The 16,419-nt window shown below is 41.7% G+C and overlaps 1 protein-coding gene across 2 annotated transcripts; it reads right to left on the reverse strand.

The window, feature by feature from the left end:
• Window positions 1-4,209: 4,209 nt before the first annotated feature.
• On the reverse strand, window positions 4,210-12,956 carry sp3a (sp3a transcription factor). 2 transcript variants are annotated; one of them, XM_076747389.1, is made up of 7 exons: window positions 12,795-12,956; window positions 12,282-12,379; window positions 11,795-11,890; window positions 8,854-10,099; window positions 7,720-7,906; window positions 7,416-7,612; window positions 4,210-6,296 (listed from the first exon to the last, which is right to left on the reverse strand). In XM_076747389.1, the coding sequence occupies exons 1-7, from the start codon at window positions 12,799-12,801 to the stop codon at window positions 6,004-6,006; spliced, it is 2,124 nt and encodes a 707-aa protein (XP_076603504.1). In that variant the 5' UTR covers window positions 12,802-12,956; the 3' UTR covers window positions 4,210-6,003. The 2 variants fall into 2 exon arrangements, with proteins under 2 accessions (XP_076603504.1, XP_076603505.1); XM_076747390.1 differs by lacking the exon at window positions 11,795-11,890.
• Window positions 12,957-16,419: the final 3,463 nt, after the last annotated feature.

Below are 16,419 nucleotides of genomic sequence, written 5' to 3' on the forward strand. Positions count from 1 at the left end.
ACGGGAGCTCTTTGTGACAGTGCTGGAGATGGGAATAGGATGACCTTGGGTGCCAGATACAGCTCTGTTCCTGTGTCATCTTCAGACAGCCACTGTTTGACCACTATCTACCAGATGCATTCTATCCGACACTTGTAACAATAGTGTAAATGGGACGAAAATTGAGCTCACCTTAGAGGCGGACTTCAGTCCTCTTGAAGGCTGAAAGCCCTGGATGAGTCCAGTGCCCAGTGGCAGCTCAGAGTCCTTGTTTTGCTCCCTGAGACGTGTGTAATCAGAGAGAAAGTCCAGCACAGATTACAGTCTTCAATCAGTCAGGGAGGAAAATGATATGTACATCATTGTCTCTGCCGCACATCCCAGGCACTGTCAGCCTGCATGCATATTACCTGTGTCAAAGCTGCCAGGGACATGACGAGAGAAACTGAGAGCCATCACAGAGCCGCCACTCAGGGGGGTGTCGAGTCTCCGAGCGCAGCAGCCAGATTCAGTCTCCATGGGGACTCCACTCTGACCTCCGGGATGTTGTTGACACCATTTAATGTACATTTTCAGATACAAAACGTCTCCTTTCTTATCTGAAATCGTTCTGCAATGGGCTGAATAACAGCGAAGGCCAGCTCTTGTCACCAACAGACAATACTGAGCGCACACTTGCAGTTTTTTTTCGTGGAGTCTGGGGAAGTTGAAGCCGTTGTCACTTTTGACCTTGAGGTGCACAATAAAAACAGAGTTATTTCGTACAGTGGGAAAACTATACGACTGCTGTGAGGAACGGCTAAAAACTATCCCTCCTAATCTTCTCATAGACCATCTTATGCAATTGTCTCTTAGCTAAAAACAGACACACACTGTGTACGAGCACAAAAGAGCAACATAATGTGGAAAATTTGATGGAGGTGTCTCATTGTTGTCGATTCAATTTTCACAGTCGGATCTGGGAAAAAAAAACCAAAAAACATACATACAGCAAATGCAAAGCAGCAGGAGAGAGAAATTTTACAATAAAGATAGTAAAGACTGATCAAATCTGAATTCCACCCTCCTGAATCAGACCATAATTTCCCTGAAACAAGAGTGTTTAATTTGCAGCGGTGAATGGCACCTCCGCATATAAAAGGATGATGGAAGATGATTTGCAGCCACAGCAACACACATACACCATACTTTTCTGCCCAGTGCACATCTTTAAATTCAAACGCCCACCCTGACACCATAAATAATTGCCAAAAAAAAAAAAAAAACATAAAAAAACTAAATCCACACGCAATGCCACTTCTGCCCGTGGCTATCAGGTTTGCATAATAGCCCCGCTGTCCCACACCAGGTATCTGTTCACCTTGAGAAGTCTACACCTAAACGCAATGTCAACACAAGCACTCTCTCGCTCGACCATTCTGTTTGTCTCCGCTGGTCCTGCTGGGGCTCCAGAGGGAGGTCACCAAATTGTGTCTGGAATAAAAAAAAAAAGGCGCTGACCTTCTGCTAAATTGGCCACATTCAGTAGACAGGGAATATCAGGTTATTGAGTTGATCCATGCTGTGTTTCCCTGCCCGGGGAAAACGATCTGCACTATTGTCTGCCTTCTGCAGTTGATCAAGGGCAAGAATGTGTCAGGAATGTAGAAACACGGGACACTTTCCTATGTCGTTTCAAATGTCCTAATGGATTATGAGAGAGAAAAAACACCATTACTACCCCGCTGTAAACAAAATATTAAGCAGGATGGAGAGTGCTTTTCACTTACGAAGAGTTCATATCCAAGAGGAAATTAAATAAAAGCTTTATGCTCTAAATTCTGAGACGTTTCACAGAGGAGACATATTGTAAATACATGCAGCTGCAGAGCCCCCAACAATTCATTGCACTGTACTTTCAAGTTTTTGATTCCTTGAGAAAGGCAAATAATAGTCAGTTTGCAAAATTGCAGGCCTATCCTTCAACAACTCTGGGAAAACAGTTCAAATTGGGCAGGGATAGGAAAGAAGCAGCCATCTCGCTGAAGCATTTCCTATATTTGGGACGGTATAATGAAATAAGTAATTTCTGCCAACAGTTCACATTACCTCCCAACGGTTAAGAACCATAATCCCAATAGTATTTTGAATTCTATCACACATACAGTTGGAAATGTTATTGCATGATAACAGTGTTTCTCTCCGTCTGCATAGTTATTGTATTTATGCATTTTGCACATGAATTGGAAGAGAAGTTGAGCACCACGTACAATTACCCAGCTATTCAAACCCAGAGAGAAGAACCAAAAGGTATTGCTATGGTAAAAACACACTAACAACTTGTGGTGTAAGCACTGGTTGAAACGATACCTGCCTGTCACAAAAACACTATACTGATTGTTGAAAAAGCTTTTCCTTTTACTCTCCAAAATAAGACTCGACTGAGATTGTGTTCTCTTGCAAAATTCACTACACATCATGTTCAGACTACAGCGGTAACATTGAGGAACTGAGTGTGTGCAGATGTTTGCATCAACAAGTCAAAGCCACAAGAGGCTTTACTTGTCTTGCATGTTTTAATTTTCTTAATGAAGCGACCTCTCCAGATTCCTTAACAGGCCTAAAAGCTGTTGAGGCGAGTGCTGACATACTGGAGCAGCCTGCTGACAGTTCGCCTCCAATCCAGGTGGTCATCTGAAATGACAAGCGTGTGGACGGTGTCACGCTCAGCCGCCACGCGATCTCTCTTCCTTCCTCTAACCTGCCGGAAAGGATGGCCCCCACCGATGGCCGCTTTTATCTGCAGCGGCCAGAAAAACCGTGCCTCTTCCTGTTACAAGGCAATGGCACTTTGTCAAGCAAGGCAAAGTTATCCTGCATCTGGCAGCAGACAATCGCCCTCCGACTCTCAATACATTTCCAACTACGGCTGTGATTTGCATCATAAAAGCTGAATGCAGACCATACACAACCGAGGACAGTCCCCCCCCAAAATGGCAGAAACATCCCTGAATCTCAGACCTAACAGAAAAAAAAAAAAAAAAAAAAATCAGATCTACATGTTCCAACTGGAAAAACCACAATTCTCTGCTCAGACTGTCCCAGAGGTCTGTGTATCATAGATTTCATTCCTGCAGGGGAGCAAAGATTATTACAATATTCAGATTACCGAGCAGGGGAAATTAATTGGACTAATTAACATACAAGTAAATGATGATACCGTTAACACATTTCATTAACTCAAACTGTCATTCTATGTTCCTGGTGCACTTGGCATTGCATTACAATGAATTGGATTCATTAAATTATGCAAATGAAAGGAACGGACGAGTCCTTTTTAACATTACACACCACATTTTCCAACTCGTTTTCAGCAAATTGACTAAGACTCAAAAAGCATGTGCTTCTCACTCTGATTTACCAGATAAAGCTTTTCATAGACTACCATTTTAATTATGTTCACAGGCACTAAAACCAGGTAGGCTATAATACAATTTTAACTCCCTTATGCTGCTGTCCTGAGCCTAGCATTAAAGAAAAAATAGCAGCAGCACCTAATTAGTAAAATGTCCCATTTAGTGTAAGAGATCCAGGGTGATGCAGCATGTGTGGGCTGCTAATATCAGGTTAATGTCAAAATATTAATAAATTATCATTATTTCTGGGAAATGATCCTGACAGGAAACTGTGTGTCAACATTAGTCAGAAACAAGACAGGGCAGCTTATTAAAAAATGCTTTCCCTATAATTCACTAAAATATACATGAATCCAGGTCAAAAAGCCAGAAGCTGTTACCTCTCACGTCTCTGCAGGGTTTGTTCAAAGTCATGAGACAGTACTTTGTTCTCCGACAGCAGAGTATGTTCCTGACATTTCGGCGTGACATTAACTTGTGGTTAATTGAGGGCCCACACCTCCTGTTGGCCTCAGTGACTTCTGCCTTCATCTTAGCAGCGCTACATGGGGAAGGTCAAGGGGTCAAACATACCTCTTGTCCTGCTCCCTTGGCTGTAGTGACATCTACTGGACTACTAACCCAGAGTGTGGGCCGCAGGGGGAGGATGAACCTCCCGGCTGGGTGTCGAGTCTTCGAGAAGACACAAAACAGAAGGTCTCAAGTCTGAGGAAAAATTCAAACTTGTGTGACATTTAGTCATTTTAGTACGAAACATCACGCTGCCCTCGGGAAGCAGACCTTAAACATTAACACAATGAAATAAAAGAAAGCAAAAAAAGAAAGGGAATTCAAGTTTAACTGAAAGGTTTATATTGATGTTAATATTGACATATTTATACAGAGGATTTTTGAGTGAGAATAAACCTTCAGTGTTTAGTACATAATATAAAGACACTCTGTGAATATTTCACCAGCATCTTGCTATCTGAGTCAAAGGGTAAAGTATCATCAAATCAAATATGCCATTATAATTCACTGTTCAGTGTGTGTGTGTGTGTGTGTGTGTGTGTGTGTTCAATTTAACAATTCAACAGTTGGTGTTGAGAGATAAAATAAAAAACACATAATAACATGGAACAGCGAAATGCAACATACAGCTAAAGAAAAAGTATCAACAGACAGAAACATTGTACATTTACTGACAATGAATATAAAGGACAGTTTCTTGGGAAGTATACAAAACATTTTTTTTTTATACAAAAGGATTAACAACAAGATGAAAGTGATGAGGACAGTGCTGTTAAAAAGAGTACCGCTTTCAGTAAAACACAATGATTTCTCAACTGCATGATAGGACTGACGGAGGTGGAGGATTCTGCAAAGCTGTTTCATAACATGACCGGGGGTCGTACTTATCATTAAAAAAAAAAAGAGAGAGAGAGAGCGAAAGAGAGAGAGAGAGAGAGAGAGAGAGAGAGAGAGAGAGAGAGAGAGACATGGTAGGACTCAACCAGCATAGGTAACATGGTGACAGCTTAATTCACCTCAGCTTTTGGTCCATCAAATAACATCTTCACAACACCCACCATGGCCCGAGAAGCTACAGGGGTGATTTACTCTACTTATATCACACAGTCACAAGTCACCCTGAGTTTGTAGTCAAATTTGGCAATTACCTCCCAAAAAAAAAAAAAAAAAAAAGTTTTTCTCTTCATATCACAATGTATGTTTTTTTTGTTGTTGTTGTTATTTTGAAGTCCTTCAAAAAAGGTTTTACAAAACACATTTGAATTACATATAATGAAGCCATTTGAAACAGTTTGGACTTCTCATATCACAAATGCATTTTCTATGTAAAGCCCAATATAAATAGCTGTTCAGTCAAAATATTTACTAAGCAAATAATGTGTATCATATCAACAGTATATGTTCAAGAGGATTTACAATACAAAATTTTGATTGTTTTGATTTTCACCTGCAAAATGTAGTTGGTGTGAGCAAAGTTTTTAAAAACTGGAGGAAGGAGGGCTCCCTTATTTGCAAGCAGATTGACTGCAAGGAGGACACTGAAAAAAACAAAAAAAAACAAAAACAGAATGCATAATATTTAAACAACAAAAACGTGACATGAATAAATTTGCATGGACGTAAGCAGTAGCATTACTTAAACTGGATGAAATTAGCTCTGCTGTGAGATTTAGTCTTTGCTCAAAGGAATATGGAACAACCCTTGTTTACCACTGACATCATAAGAATATGCCATTAAAAAAAAAAGCAATGAGAAGATTGCTCAACTTAACAGTAATTTTTTTTTTGTGGAAAAACACATAACAAAAAATAAGTAGATTCAAAGCAAAATGGCATCCTACCTTTCCAACAACACAATATCGTACAAAATAAGGCATTTCCTTGTGTGTTTACTGCAATGTCTTTTTCCATCTTTATCTTCTTTTAGTCTCCACCGCTAGTTTCTCCTCAGTGAAAACTGAGTACAGACATGGACCGACTATTTCTGTGTTAAAATATATATATATATATTTATATATATATATTTAGAATTTTAGCTTTTCTTCAAAACTTGAATAAAAATGCAGGTAGGGGTATACAGTATGAGAGAGGCTGTAGAAGTTCCTAAGTGGAGTGTAAATCACTCCATGACTTCGCTGGCCGCTACTGTGGTGACAAGCTGGAGAGGGATCTCTGCGTTGGCCAGGATGTCCTGGGCGTTGCTGGAACCCTGCTGGATGTTGGTGAGGATGAGGGTGGTCCCGCCTGCCGTGGTGATGATACTGTCTGAGGACCCCGCAGATTCCATCGAGGCCACCACAGCGCTGCCAGAGTTCACGCCTTTTTTGTTCTGATGAGTTTTAATGTGCTTCGCCAGGTGGTCACTCCGCATGAAGCGCTTGGAACATTCCGGGCAGACAAACTTCTTCTCTCCTGCCACAGACAAAATACAGTTTGGAAGATAAAGAGTTTGATGCTGAATACATCTGGGGAGGGTCAAACATGCCATCTATCTGGAGGATGTGTTTCAGAGGTGAGGAGATGAGTTTAGGAAAGAGGCCGGCCAGTTCAGTTTGTTTCGGGAGTAAAATCACAAAGAAAATTAAGATGCAACAAAAAACAATAAATGGCAGAACTTTGACTGCAATCAAAACTCTTCTGAAATGGAATTTGTATTTTGTGCTGAAGGCTGTGTGACTCAGGGCCAACATTAAATCACTGAATTAGCTGCTGAATGCCAACCTGTCACTGACAGAAACAACAAATAAATTAATGAAACACTGATACTACATGACTGGTTAAAATTCTCTGCAATTACAAACATAGAATTACTGCATTCTCATTCATCATCAACTCCACTCATAAAGTTAACTGTGAACACTACCCGTTAATATCTGAGCTTGAAGCTGACAGCCTAATGACATGCTACTTTAGCCCCTACAGTCACAGGCCTCACTCAGCCAATGAGAGGGTTTATAAATTCAACAACAGTACGACCAAGTGGTCATATCTCTTTCAAAGGTCTATCCTGGCAGTAAATGTCATCAGACGCTGTAAATCATTATGTTGTGCTGGTACGTTTGACTGGATTTTTCATAGGCCACTACTTCATACATTCCTGCTTAATTGCATATTCTGTTGAGCTGTGTATTTCATCCCATGACAACATATGGCATATTCTACTAGATGAAAAACAGATTAGGTGTTCAGATTCAAACGAGAATCACGGGATAAAAATAAAACCGCTAGGATCTCTTGTCACGTTTTGTTATATAATCTGATGTTAACACATCCTGCAAATTAGACTACAGGGCGATCTGTTCAAACCCCAGTCTGGACTGGAAAAATACCTTCAAGTTTGTGAAATCTGGGTATGTTTATCACAACGGTCTTCAATTCCTCACCTGACATTTTACATGTAAATCCGAAGGGGTTACAAACGCTGTCATTTCTTGCATGACTCACACTTTGCAGGGCACAAATTAACACATTTTACTGATTTTACTGATGTTTTCCTGATGTGCAAACACTGAGGGAGCAGAAAAAGGGCACCTGTGTGTGTTCTCCTGTGTCTCTGCAGCTCGTCGCTGCGTGTGAACCTCTTCCCACAGAACATCCAGCTGCAAACAAAAGGTCGCTCCCCTGAATGCCAGCGCAGGTGTGCTCGCAGGTGCGATGTCTTTCCGTATACTTTCCCACAGCCAGCAATGTGGCAGATGTGCTGCTTCTTCTTCCCTGTGCTGGATCCTCTGAGAAACACAGGTATGGTGAGTTAGGGGTCTGATGTTTATTTCTTATGCGGAGGCGTACAGAGTGTGATGAATCAGAGAGAGAAGCACCAGTCAGGCTTACTCACCTCCCGCCTGACTCTTTACAGTTGGGGCAAGTACACGCCACTCTGCGCAGCCTCTTGCCCTCCTGACCCAACTGATCCTCCTCATCCACCAGCCTGACGCGAAGGTGGGACAGATCGCTTGTGTTCAGGGTGGAGTCGGTGCTCAGCTGCCAGTCTCCAGAGTCTGGCTCTTCCTTTATCCGAATGTCTGGAATCAATATGTATATTAATATCACCACAAGCTCTGCTAGACTTCCCAAAAAGCCTGCACAGTGAGAGCTGCTTTATTATTGCATGTGAGTGACAGCGTGGCAGCACACGTCACAAGTAAAACTCCGTATTGAGCACAGTGATAAAATAATTTGTTGATGGGCAGAAAATGTATCAATGACAATTTTGGTAATTAATTTAACGAACCCTGTGGGACTTTTTGGCCCACATGAGTGGCAGAAAATGGATGGAAGGACTTTGCTACAGTCAACAACTTCATCACAATGTTTTGATAGCTATAATTACATAAAACGTCAACACAAGTGGCTATAAAGAAACACACAAAGTATTCTGTTGACACACTGAATGTAAAGAAAATCAATTAAAAAATGCCAAATCTTTGTTGCATACAATTTCTAAAATATGAGGGCTTTTATCTAGTCGATAAAAACGTAAATTCAGAAATTCTGTGTTTTTTGACTGCTGGACCATTTCAACAGCAGACATTTTGACTTGTCACAGTAGGAAAAGCACAGGTGTCACCATTCTTCTCAAGAGTCCCAGTAAGTCGTGACAGTGTGACATTCACAATACCAGGACCCTGAAGCTGACGCTGCTAAATGGAATTCAGCCATCACTAATTCCATCATTTCAACCTGTGCTTTTCCTATTGTGACGAGTCAATCATTTTCATTCTGAAAATGGGAATGAACATCTCTACATCACTGCCGACGATTTCACACAGACATAACTGTCTGCTTTGAGTACCACAAACAAACTTCCATTCATCTTTGCTGTATTACTGTAATAAATACAGTAAAGGCCAACAACATCTGTACACACCCACAGTATCCCGAGAAAAGGTCTATATGGGCTGCAAAGTGAAATCGCCTGTGTGGATTTACCGACAGTACATATATTGTGATAATAAAGGAGCTACTGTACCTCCAGGGTTGTCTGTGTCTCCTTCATTTTGGGCCACAGAGTTGACCGTCACTGTCTGCAAGTTGGGGATCTGTCCTGTGGTGATGCTGACTGGATTGGAGCCCAGTGACAGGGTCTGGACTGGAGCCAGGGTTATCTGCTGGGGTGGTGTTGTGGGCAGCTGAAGGTTCTGAAGGTTCTGCACCCCCTGCACCTGAAATGTCTGCCACTGTATCTGACCCGACGGCGTGACCGTCTGGGCTTGGATGATGAAGGTTCCCGGGTTAATCAGCTGCACGTTTTGCAGGCCCTGCCCGCTGGCTGCCACTGACTGGACGACCTGACCGTTGGTGGTCTGAATGGGTACCTGCTGCAGCTGGATGATGGGCTGAGCTGCGGACACCTGGACGCTCTGCTCCTGATTCTGTTGGATGAAGCCCTCCTGGAGACCAGAACTTGAATCAGCTTGCTCTGCAGCCACTGATGACAATGAAGTGTCTTGTGTCAGCAGACCTGATTCGTTTGCTGGAATGTGTAGCTGAGAGGAAGACGTTGGCACATATATCTCAGGATTTGCATTTGACTCATTTACTGGTAGTGTCTGTGAGAGGTGATTATCTGTCTTTGCCAGACTCTCAGAGCCATCCACGTGCTGACTCGCCATAATTAGCTGGCCATCAGCAGTGACCCCCGTTGCTATAGTCTGAGCACCAGACAGGCCAAGGGAGTCCAAGTCCACACTGTTAATAGGAACAAAAGTAATGTTCCCAGGCAAACCCACAGGCACATTAGTAACAACCTGACCCTGGTTGTTGAAGGTGGAGCTGCCAATAGAAACCCCCTGGATCTGCTGGACGTTACCAGTCTGTGATATGAGGTTCTGGTTGTTATTAAGGATGTTTGCAGATGTCACACTGAGACTCTGGCTACCATCAGGCAAGATCTGAATCTGCCCCGTGGCATCCTGAGTCAGAGTTGCTCCCTCCACACCGGACGTGGAGAAGCTCAGCTGTCCATCTGCTGTCTGAATTTGAGGAATTACTTGGTACTGAATGTTAGGCACTGAATTGGCAGAGGAGGCGTCCGTTCCCGACGTCACAAAGATTGGCTGACTCTGTAAGTTCTGCAGAGGAAGAACATACTGTCCATTTGATGTTAATATTCCTTGACTTTGGATCTGTATCATTCCAGATTCATCCTTTGCTGATGTGGGGGTTAACAACTCCCACTTATCAGTCCCAGTAAGTTGTGTTGATGGATCTGATGTCTGAGAAAGGAAATGATTGACATTAAAAAACTGATTAGAAACCTATTGTTAATGAATTCGCATAAGCAAGGCAAAGCATTCAGTCAGAATTCTAGTTAGAACCTGCTTAAAAACTAAAGGAAAATTATCTCCTCGACTTTGAATATAGCTGAACATTTAGAAGAAAAAAAATGTTGCTAGCAGTTCACACAATCAGTGCCAGAAACTTGGTGGAGACAGAGAGCAAAAAAAGCTAAATGCTTGGGGTTGGTAGAGGCCAAGAGAGCAAGAAATTTAGGATTTTGCTTTACATGAATGTTCTTGCTCTTAGTTACTAATTTGTGGCTGTAGTATGGCTCCCTTGATCCAGCACAAACAAAATAAAGATCACTGTATTGCCTGTACGTTGGTTCTCGTCTCTAAGGCTCACACTGATTCATTACAAATCACAACATATCAGCAGTTGTAACCCTGAAGTCTGACAGGTAAGTCATCCATTACACAATATCATTGGCCCCTGAACTAGGTGCTGTGTGAACAGACAGAAACCTCACAGTTTTCCTGCACGCTCTAATCATTTATTTCAAACATACCTGTCCTGCTTTTCACTGAGTGTCTTTAAGTGGTGTTCCTTTTTATGTGTCTTTTGTCAGATTTGTAAATTCTCAGCAGTGTTTTGATCCCATTTGATTTTCATGGAAAAAAAAATGAGCAATTTATAGCAAAACTACGCACTCAGTTTAAATACATGAATTAAATGGGACCAACTGGAACTGAAACCAAAACACCTCAGAGTTTCTCTCATGAAAAAAATGACAAAAATTTTGCTAGTAGAATATAAGGAACAACTTTTTTTTTTCCTCACACCACAGTTTGAAAACGATACAGACTGCGATCTTACTCATCCAGAATAAAATACAATTAAGCAACATCAAATTCAATGCATGCTGTTTTAAATTTTTCAATATAATTACAACTTATCAACACTGAAATATAAAAAAATGAATGACTACAGCACACCGGCCAGAATATATTAAGTCATGAAGTACACATATACACTAATACACATCCTAGTAATGGTCTAACGCACATCTTGTCAACAGAAACTTTGGGCAACTTGGGATAAAATCTTAAATTCCAGATTCAGTTTGCGCTTAGAGCACCAACTAAAACATAAATCCACTAAGTTGCTGATAAACAATGTCATCAGCACAAATGCAAAGCCTTCTTGACCCACATTAACTTATCTTGAGTGCTTTATTTGCCCTGATGCACTTGTGGTTTATGGTCAATGTGGCTGTTTTATCAGAGCACATAACAGATTAAGCATGAAGCATTAGAATGAGTTGCCAGCTGCGTAAACTTCATCAAATGTGGAAGGTCTAGTTACTCTGTACTTCCAGTGATAACTCCATTTTCATATAATATGTCATAGGGCCACTGGGTTTATCCACAGTAAATGTATTCTATTCAAGGACCGGGCACATGACCATGCGGATGTGGGTACCCTAACTGAATCTGTTTCAGTAGTTGAACTCGTAAAAGCATTCCAGTTGTAGGAATGAGATATCCTTCTGTTTCGATGCCAAAATGCACTATATTTCATGAAAGCAAGTACAACCTTAGCTACGCTCCCACCACCACTTTTTCTCAGCTGTGACTGAAGGCTTCACTTCTGCTGTAGCTGTGTCAGATCTAGCAGAGGTGCCGACTTACCACATCAGCGGCAGCACCTCTGTCCACCTCTGAGGACGGTGACCCAACCTTAGTGCAGGTGGTTGCTAGCAGGTCGAGGGGTGACGGCTGAGTGTCCTACCGACAACGGGCGAGTTTAAAGGGAAGAAAGTGGGTGGCCATTAGTTTGGGCCACACAGAAAGCGTGACTCATTGCCAAAGAGCAAAGTCTGACGTTTGGAGGTTAAAGGACTTTCTTGTCCTGTGTTGATCCCCCCAGGCAGCACCTAGGATAACACCCAGGTAACGTTTAAGTCTGGCTGGAATTTGTATCTGTCACTTCAATCCTACTTAGGGGAGGTGGGATTTGTAAGCAGCCTGAGAGGAAGTGTTGCCTGAGAGGTTCAAATCAGGGTGCAATACCCCCCTCCAAGTTTGATATTTGTGAACTTCAGTAAGCACCACTCAGGTACTGGAAACGCAGCAGCGAAGTATAATGACAGTCATAATCCCGAGAGGGAACTCTTACCTGATTGCTCTTGCCTTCCTCCTGGTGCAGGAAGCCGCTTTGACTGCTGTCGACGTCCAAGGCAGCCATATCGTCTGGTTTCATCGGCTGTTCTGGGGCTGTGTGGTAAAAAGCACATATAGCAAAGAGTGGGCACAGCCGAAGCTAACGTTAGCTAAACAAACCTGATATTCACACTAAGGACTAACATTTGTAACGTTACTATAACGTCAGTTGACTGACTAATAATAAAATCACAACAACCGCTACCAACTGCACTAAAGTCCACAAAGAAAATAGCGATGTAGCAATAATTATTTCGAGGAGAGCTGACTGGTTGTGGCTCCTAAACAGGCTAACCTAGTTAGCTATGCTAACGAGCGCAGCGATAGCTACTACTGCTAACTTAGCCTGCGATGATTAGCAATATCACCATCAAGCATCCCTGATAGCCTGCTAGCGAGCTAATTTAGCCAGAGGATGCCTGTGGTAGCTTGTTAGCTTACGTGGGTGAAAAAGATAGATATTACATACCAGTCATTGCGTGACTTGTCGTGAAACGGAGAGTCCTGATGGTCACAAGCCACCGGACATGATCAGCACATTAAATTGATTGTACACGCGTAGAAATAGATGATAACTGTCAGAATTTTTTTATATTTTGATTGACGGGCGGTAGGTAACACAAAGGGTGGGGCCTCCAGTGTTGACTGGGAGTATTTGCGTCACACACAGGAAATCCCGCCGTTCTTCATAAAGGTGATTGGTTATTCGTTTTGCACGCCGTATTATTATTTGTCAGTGGGTACGTCATTCATCCTTTGTTGGATTCTTTTCCTGTTTATTATGCATTTTCAGTTTTACGGTATTGGTGTTGAAGGTAGTCGGGGTTGTAGTTACATTGTTCACGTTCAATCACGTTGTTGTTAACAGTGAAACGGCTGCTTGTATAATCTAGCCTGTTACACTGTGCAAAATCGCAAGTAGGGACCATACACATATAAGATACAGACACAGATCTGCATTCATATTATGTGCCAAATACATGAAAATCATCTTATGCGCTTAACTTCTCCGAACTAAACTCCAAGAGCATTGTTTGTCTTTAAAATAGATTTTTGAAACTGTTGTTAAAAGTATTTAGTATCACTCATTTTGCAGATATGTGTATACTTTTTCAATACCTATCCTCTATTTTTCCCAAATGTAAAATGTATACCTCACTGCATAGGGCTTATTGGAATCATTTTTAGGTAACATAAGGCATTGGGATTAAAAACTGAATCCATGTCCTGCTGTGAGTGAATGGATATAACTGAAAGAAGAAAGATCGAATTTTGTAATGATAGTGACATGGAAACAGTATTTAATAATGATTGATCAAATCATGGCCGATCAGATTAGGTGAGTGTATCCCTGTTCTTAAATCTACAGATCAGATTTACCCTATTTATAGTGCTGATCCATGAATCTGGATTCTGCCATGATTCTATTTATGAGAACAGGTTTGCTCTCATAAACTAATAGTGGCACTTTTTTACTCATGAATAAGAAGATGATCAGCAGTTGAGTTTTAGGACGTCTTTTGTGTTGATTACTTGGGGTGGGGGGGTGGGGGCACAATCGAGACACAATCTGAGGTTGTATTTGACTGGATTTCTTCCCCTCCATCTGATTGTGCACGGTACAACATTGTGAAAGTGCATTGAAATGAGAGCCTGCATGCTATTGTACCTGCTCTGTGCCCGTGATGCTATCAGGAGCCCACTTCTGAGTATTATTTGTGGTGTGTCAGTTCCTCACAGTGCACGACCGCAGTGAGGCTATTTCTCTCAACCTTCAATTCAAACTTGGCCCATTACAGCCAGACTACAAAAGCACTTTCCGTGCACTCAGGAGCTCACGGCAGTGAATGGTGGATATTTCCAATCACTCTGCTGTCAATCCAAGTGTCAGGTAAACACAGGCCAATGGAAACAGCTTTAGAAAAACCTTGCAGCTATGTCTGTCTTACTTTAGGAGTCCTTGGAAACGTATCAACAATTTCTACAAAGACCTCCAAGTTAAAGGGAAAAGTCAAATATCTTAAAAGCAGCACAAATGCAACACCCTGGTGGACGCAGTGGTCTACATGTGACATATAACTGCCTCGGTGTCTGTCTTTAGACATGTGAGTGTTGTCTCCAGCTCGAGCTGCAAACAAAGGGAATGAGATTGAATTGACGGACCTTGTATTCACCTCATAGGAGAAACCTGTGAAGTCTGTGGAGCAATTATCCAGGTGGAGCCTGAGCGCATCCATAAGGGTTCAGTGTAATGTATATATCAATGTTAATACAGGCACCACGACCTTCTCACTGCATGTACACAGAGCTTCTAGCTTTCTTATGTTGTTGTGGGGAAATATGATACAAATTAGACTGCATTCATTTTTTAACAAATCTTGCCAGAGCCTCTCCTCATCATCTTCTGGGAGTGGACATTGTTGTTGTGGTGCAGTGCAGAATTGTGAAGGATAAGGGGAGTAACAGAGCGAGTCCACAATGGCTCTGAGTGTTTCATATTAACATATTGACAGTTGTTTTCATGAAAGGCCAGTCCGAGAGAGAGTGACCCCACGGAGAGAAACTGCCCTGCTGGAGGCACCTCGTGGGACACTGTAAATGGGACCTGAGAGAGAATTGAAACTGGTGCAGCATGGAGACATGTGGATGGAATATCAAATATGTGTCATAGACAACTCTGAAGACAGGAACAGTCATGCTGTTCTTTGTCTGAGGAACTGAGAATGAACTGTCAAAGGCAGTTTCTTAAAAGGTTTTTATAATACATATATATATTTTTACTGTGGAAGCTCAACATTTTATTTAACCATACGGTGTATGGATGCATTTCCCAGATGCTTTTAGTATCAGAGTCAACTTTATTGGCACATAAATCGAATCTGGCTCTGGTTTTCAGTAGCTCTCATGATATACAAAACTAAACAAAGACAACAAGGTTTAGCAAAGCTGAGCAGACAAATATATATGTCCATAAACAACAATTAGACAGCAAACATACAGTATTTGTATACTGAGTAATTGTTTCTCAGTAATGTGTAAACAGGGGTTGAGGTTTGATTGGTGGTGTGCATTACAAGAATACATAATAAATATGGCATATAATGAGCTTCTCTATGCACATATGTGGATGATGTGTGTCTGAGGCTTAGTGGCCACATTATTAGGCACACCTATACAATTCAGTACAACTGTTCTGCCATGAAGTCAGCTTGTATATATTTTGCAACACATGCCATCCATTCACACACACATTCACACACTATATGGTCATCAGGAGCAACTTAGGGTTCAGTGTCTCCCCTAAAGACACTTCAGCATGCAGACCGGAGGTGCCGACCTTCTGATTAGTGGACAACCCATTCTACCTCCTGGAGCCACAGTCGACCCGATGTTTATGATGCCCCCGTCATGAATACAAACAGGGAGTACAATTAGAAACACCTCTCAATATAATGTAGTCCAGTAAAGCAGCACCTTTTAGCTATGAGCTCAGTAATAAACACACCACTGAACTGAAAATGGCCAACTTCACAAAGGTAGAATTTATGGAGTTGTTGCATTGAATTGCAGTCAGTGACCAATGAATGCACATGTACAGACTCCACAGTCACAGGTTACTGTCGTCAGGGATGTTTTTAGACATCATGTGTGAGATGCGGGAAGCAAAATTTTTCCTTAATTCATATGTTGCTGCATGGTTTATTCGAACACACTGTTAATGGCTCTGGTAGCCATGAAAAATATTTTTGTACTTTAGACACATGCAATAATCAGTGCAGATGCAAACGAGAAAGTAAATTTGTCAACCTCATGATTTAAACACTCCTTTCTGAGACTCCTCTGAGCTCTTTATGGCATTCTTTTCACTCACACATGACACTGACACTTTCATCACTCAGAGACGGAGAGCAATAAATCAGAGTATCACGTTGTACCATGATAGCACAAAACAAATGAGAGGAAACTGTTGCATAAACACTCATAAATGAACATGAAGCGTTATTTTAGACAAATCCTGATTCTATATTGATTTCATGTCTGTTTTGTGTACAGTATATGGTGCATGTGTCAGACAGAGAAGTCACACAATAGCA

This window comes from Chaetodon auriga, chromosome 13 (genome assembly GCF_051107435.1).
Source record: "Chaetodon auriga isolate fChaAug3 chromosome 13, fChaAug3.hap1, whole genome shotgun sequence".
In the NCBI taxonomy this organism is placed as follows: Eukaryota; Metazoa; Chordata; class Actinopteri; order Chaetodontiformes; family Chaetodontidae; genus Chaetodon; species Chaetodon auriga.

What these genes read in the sequence shown, in the direction of transcription:
- sp3a (XM_076747389.1), bottom strand. An exon ending in AGGAAGGCAAGAGCAATCAG is followed by an intron (nt 11,891 to 12,281) that starts GTAAGAGTTCCC and finishes CGTTGTCGGTAG; the next exon opens with GACACTCAGCCGTCACCCCT. An exon ending in GAGGTGCTGCCGCTGATGTG is followed by an intron (nt 10,100 to 11,794) that starts GTAAGTCGGCAC and finishes TTCCTTTCTCAG; the next exon opens with ACATCAGATCCATCAACACA.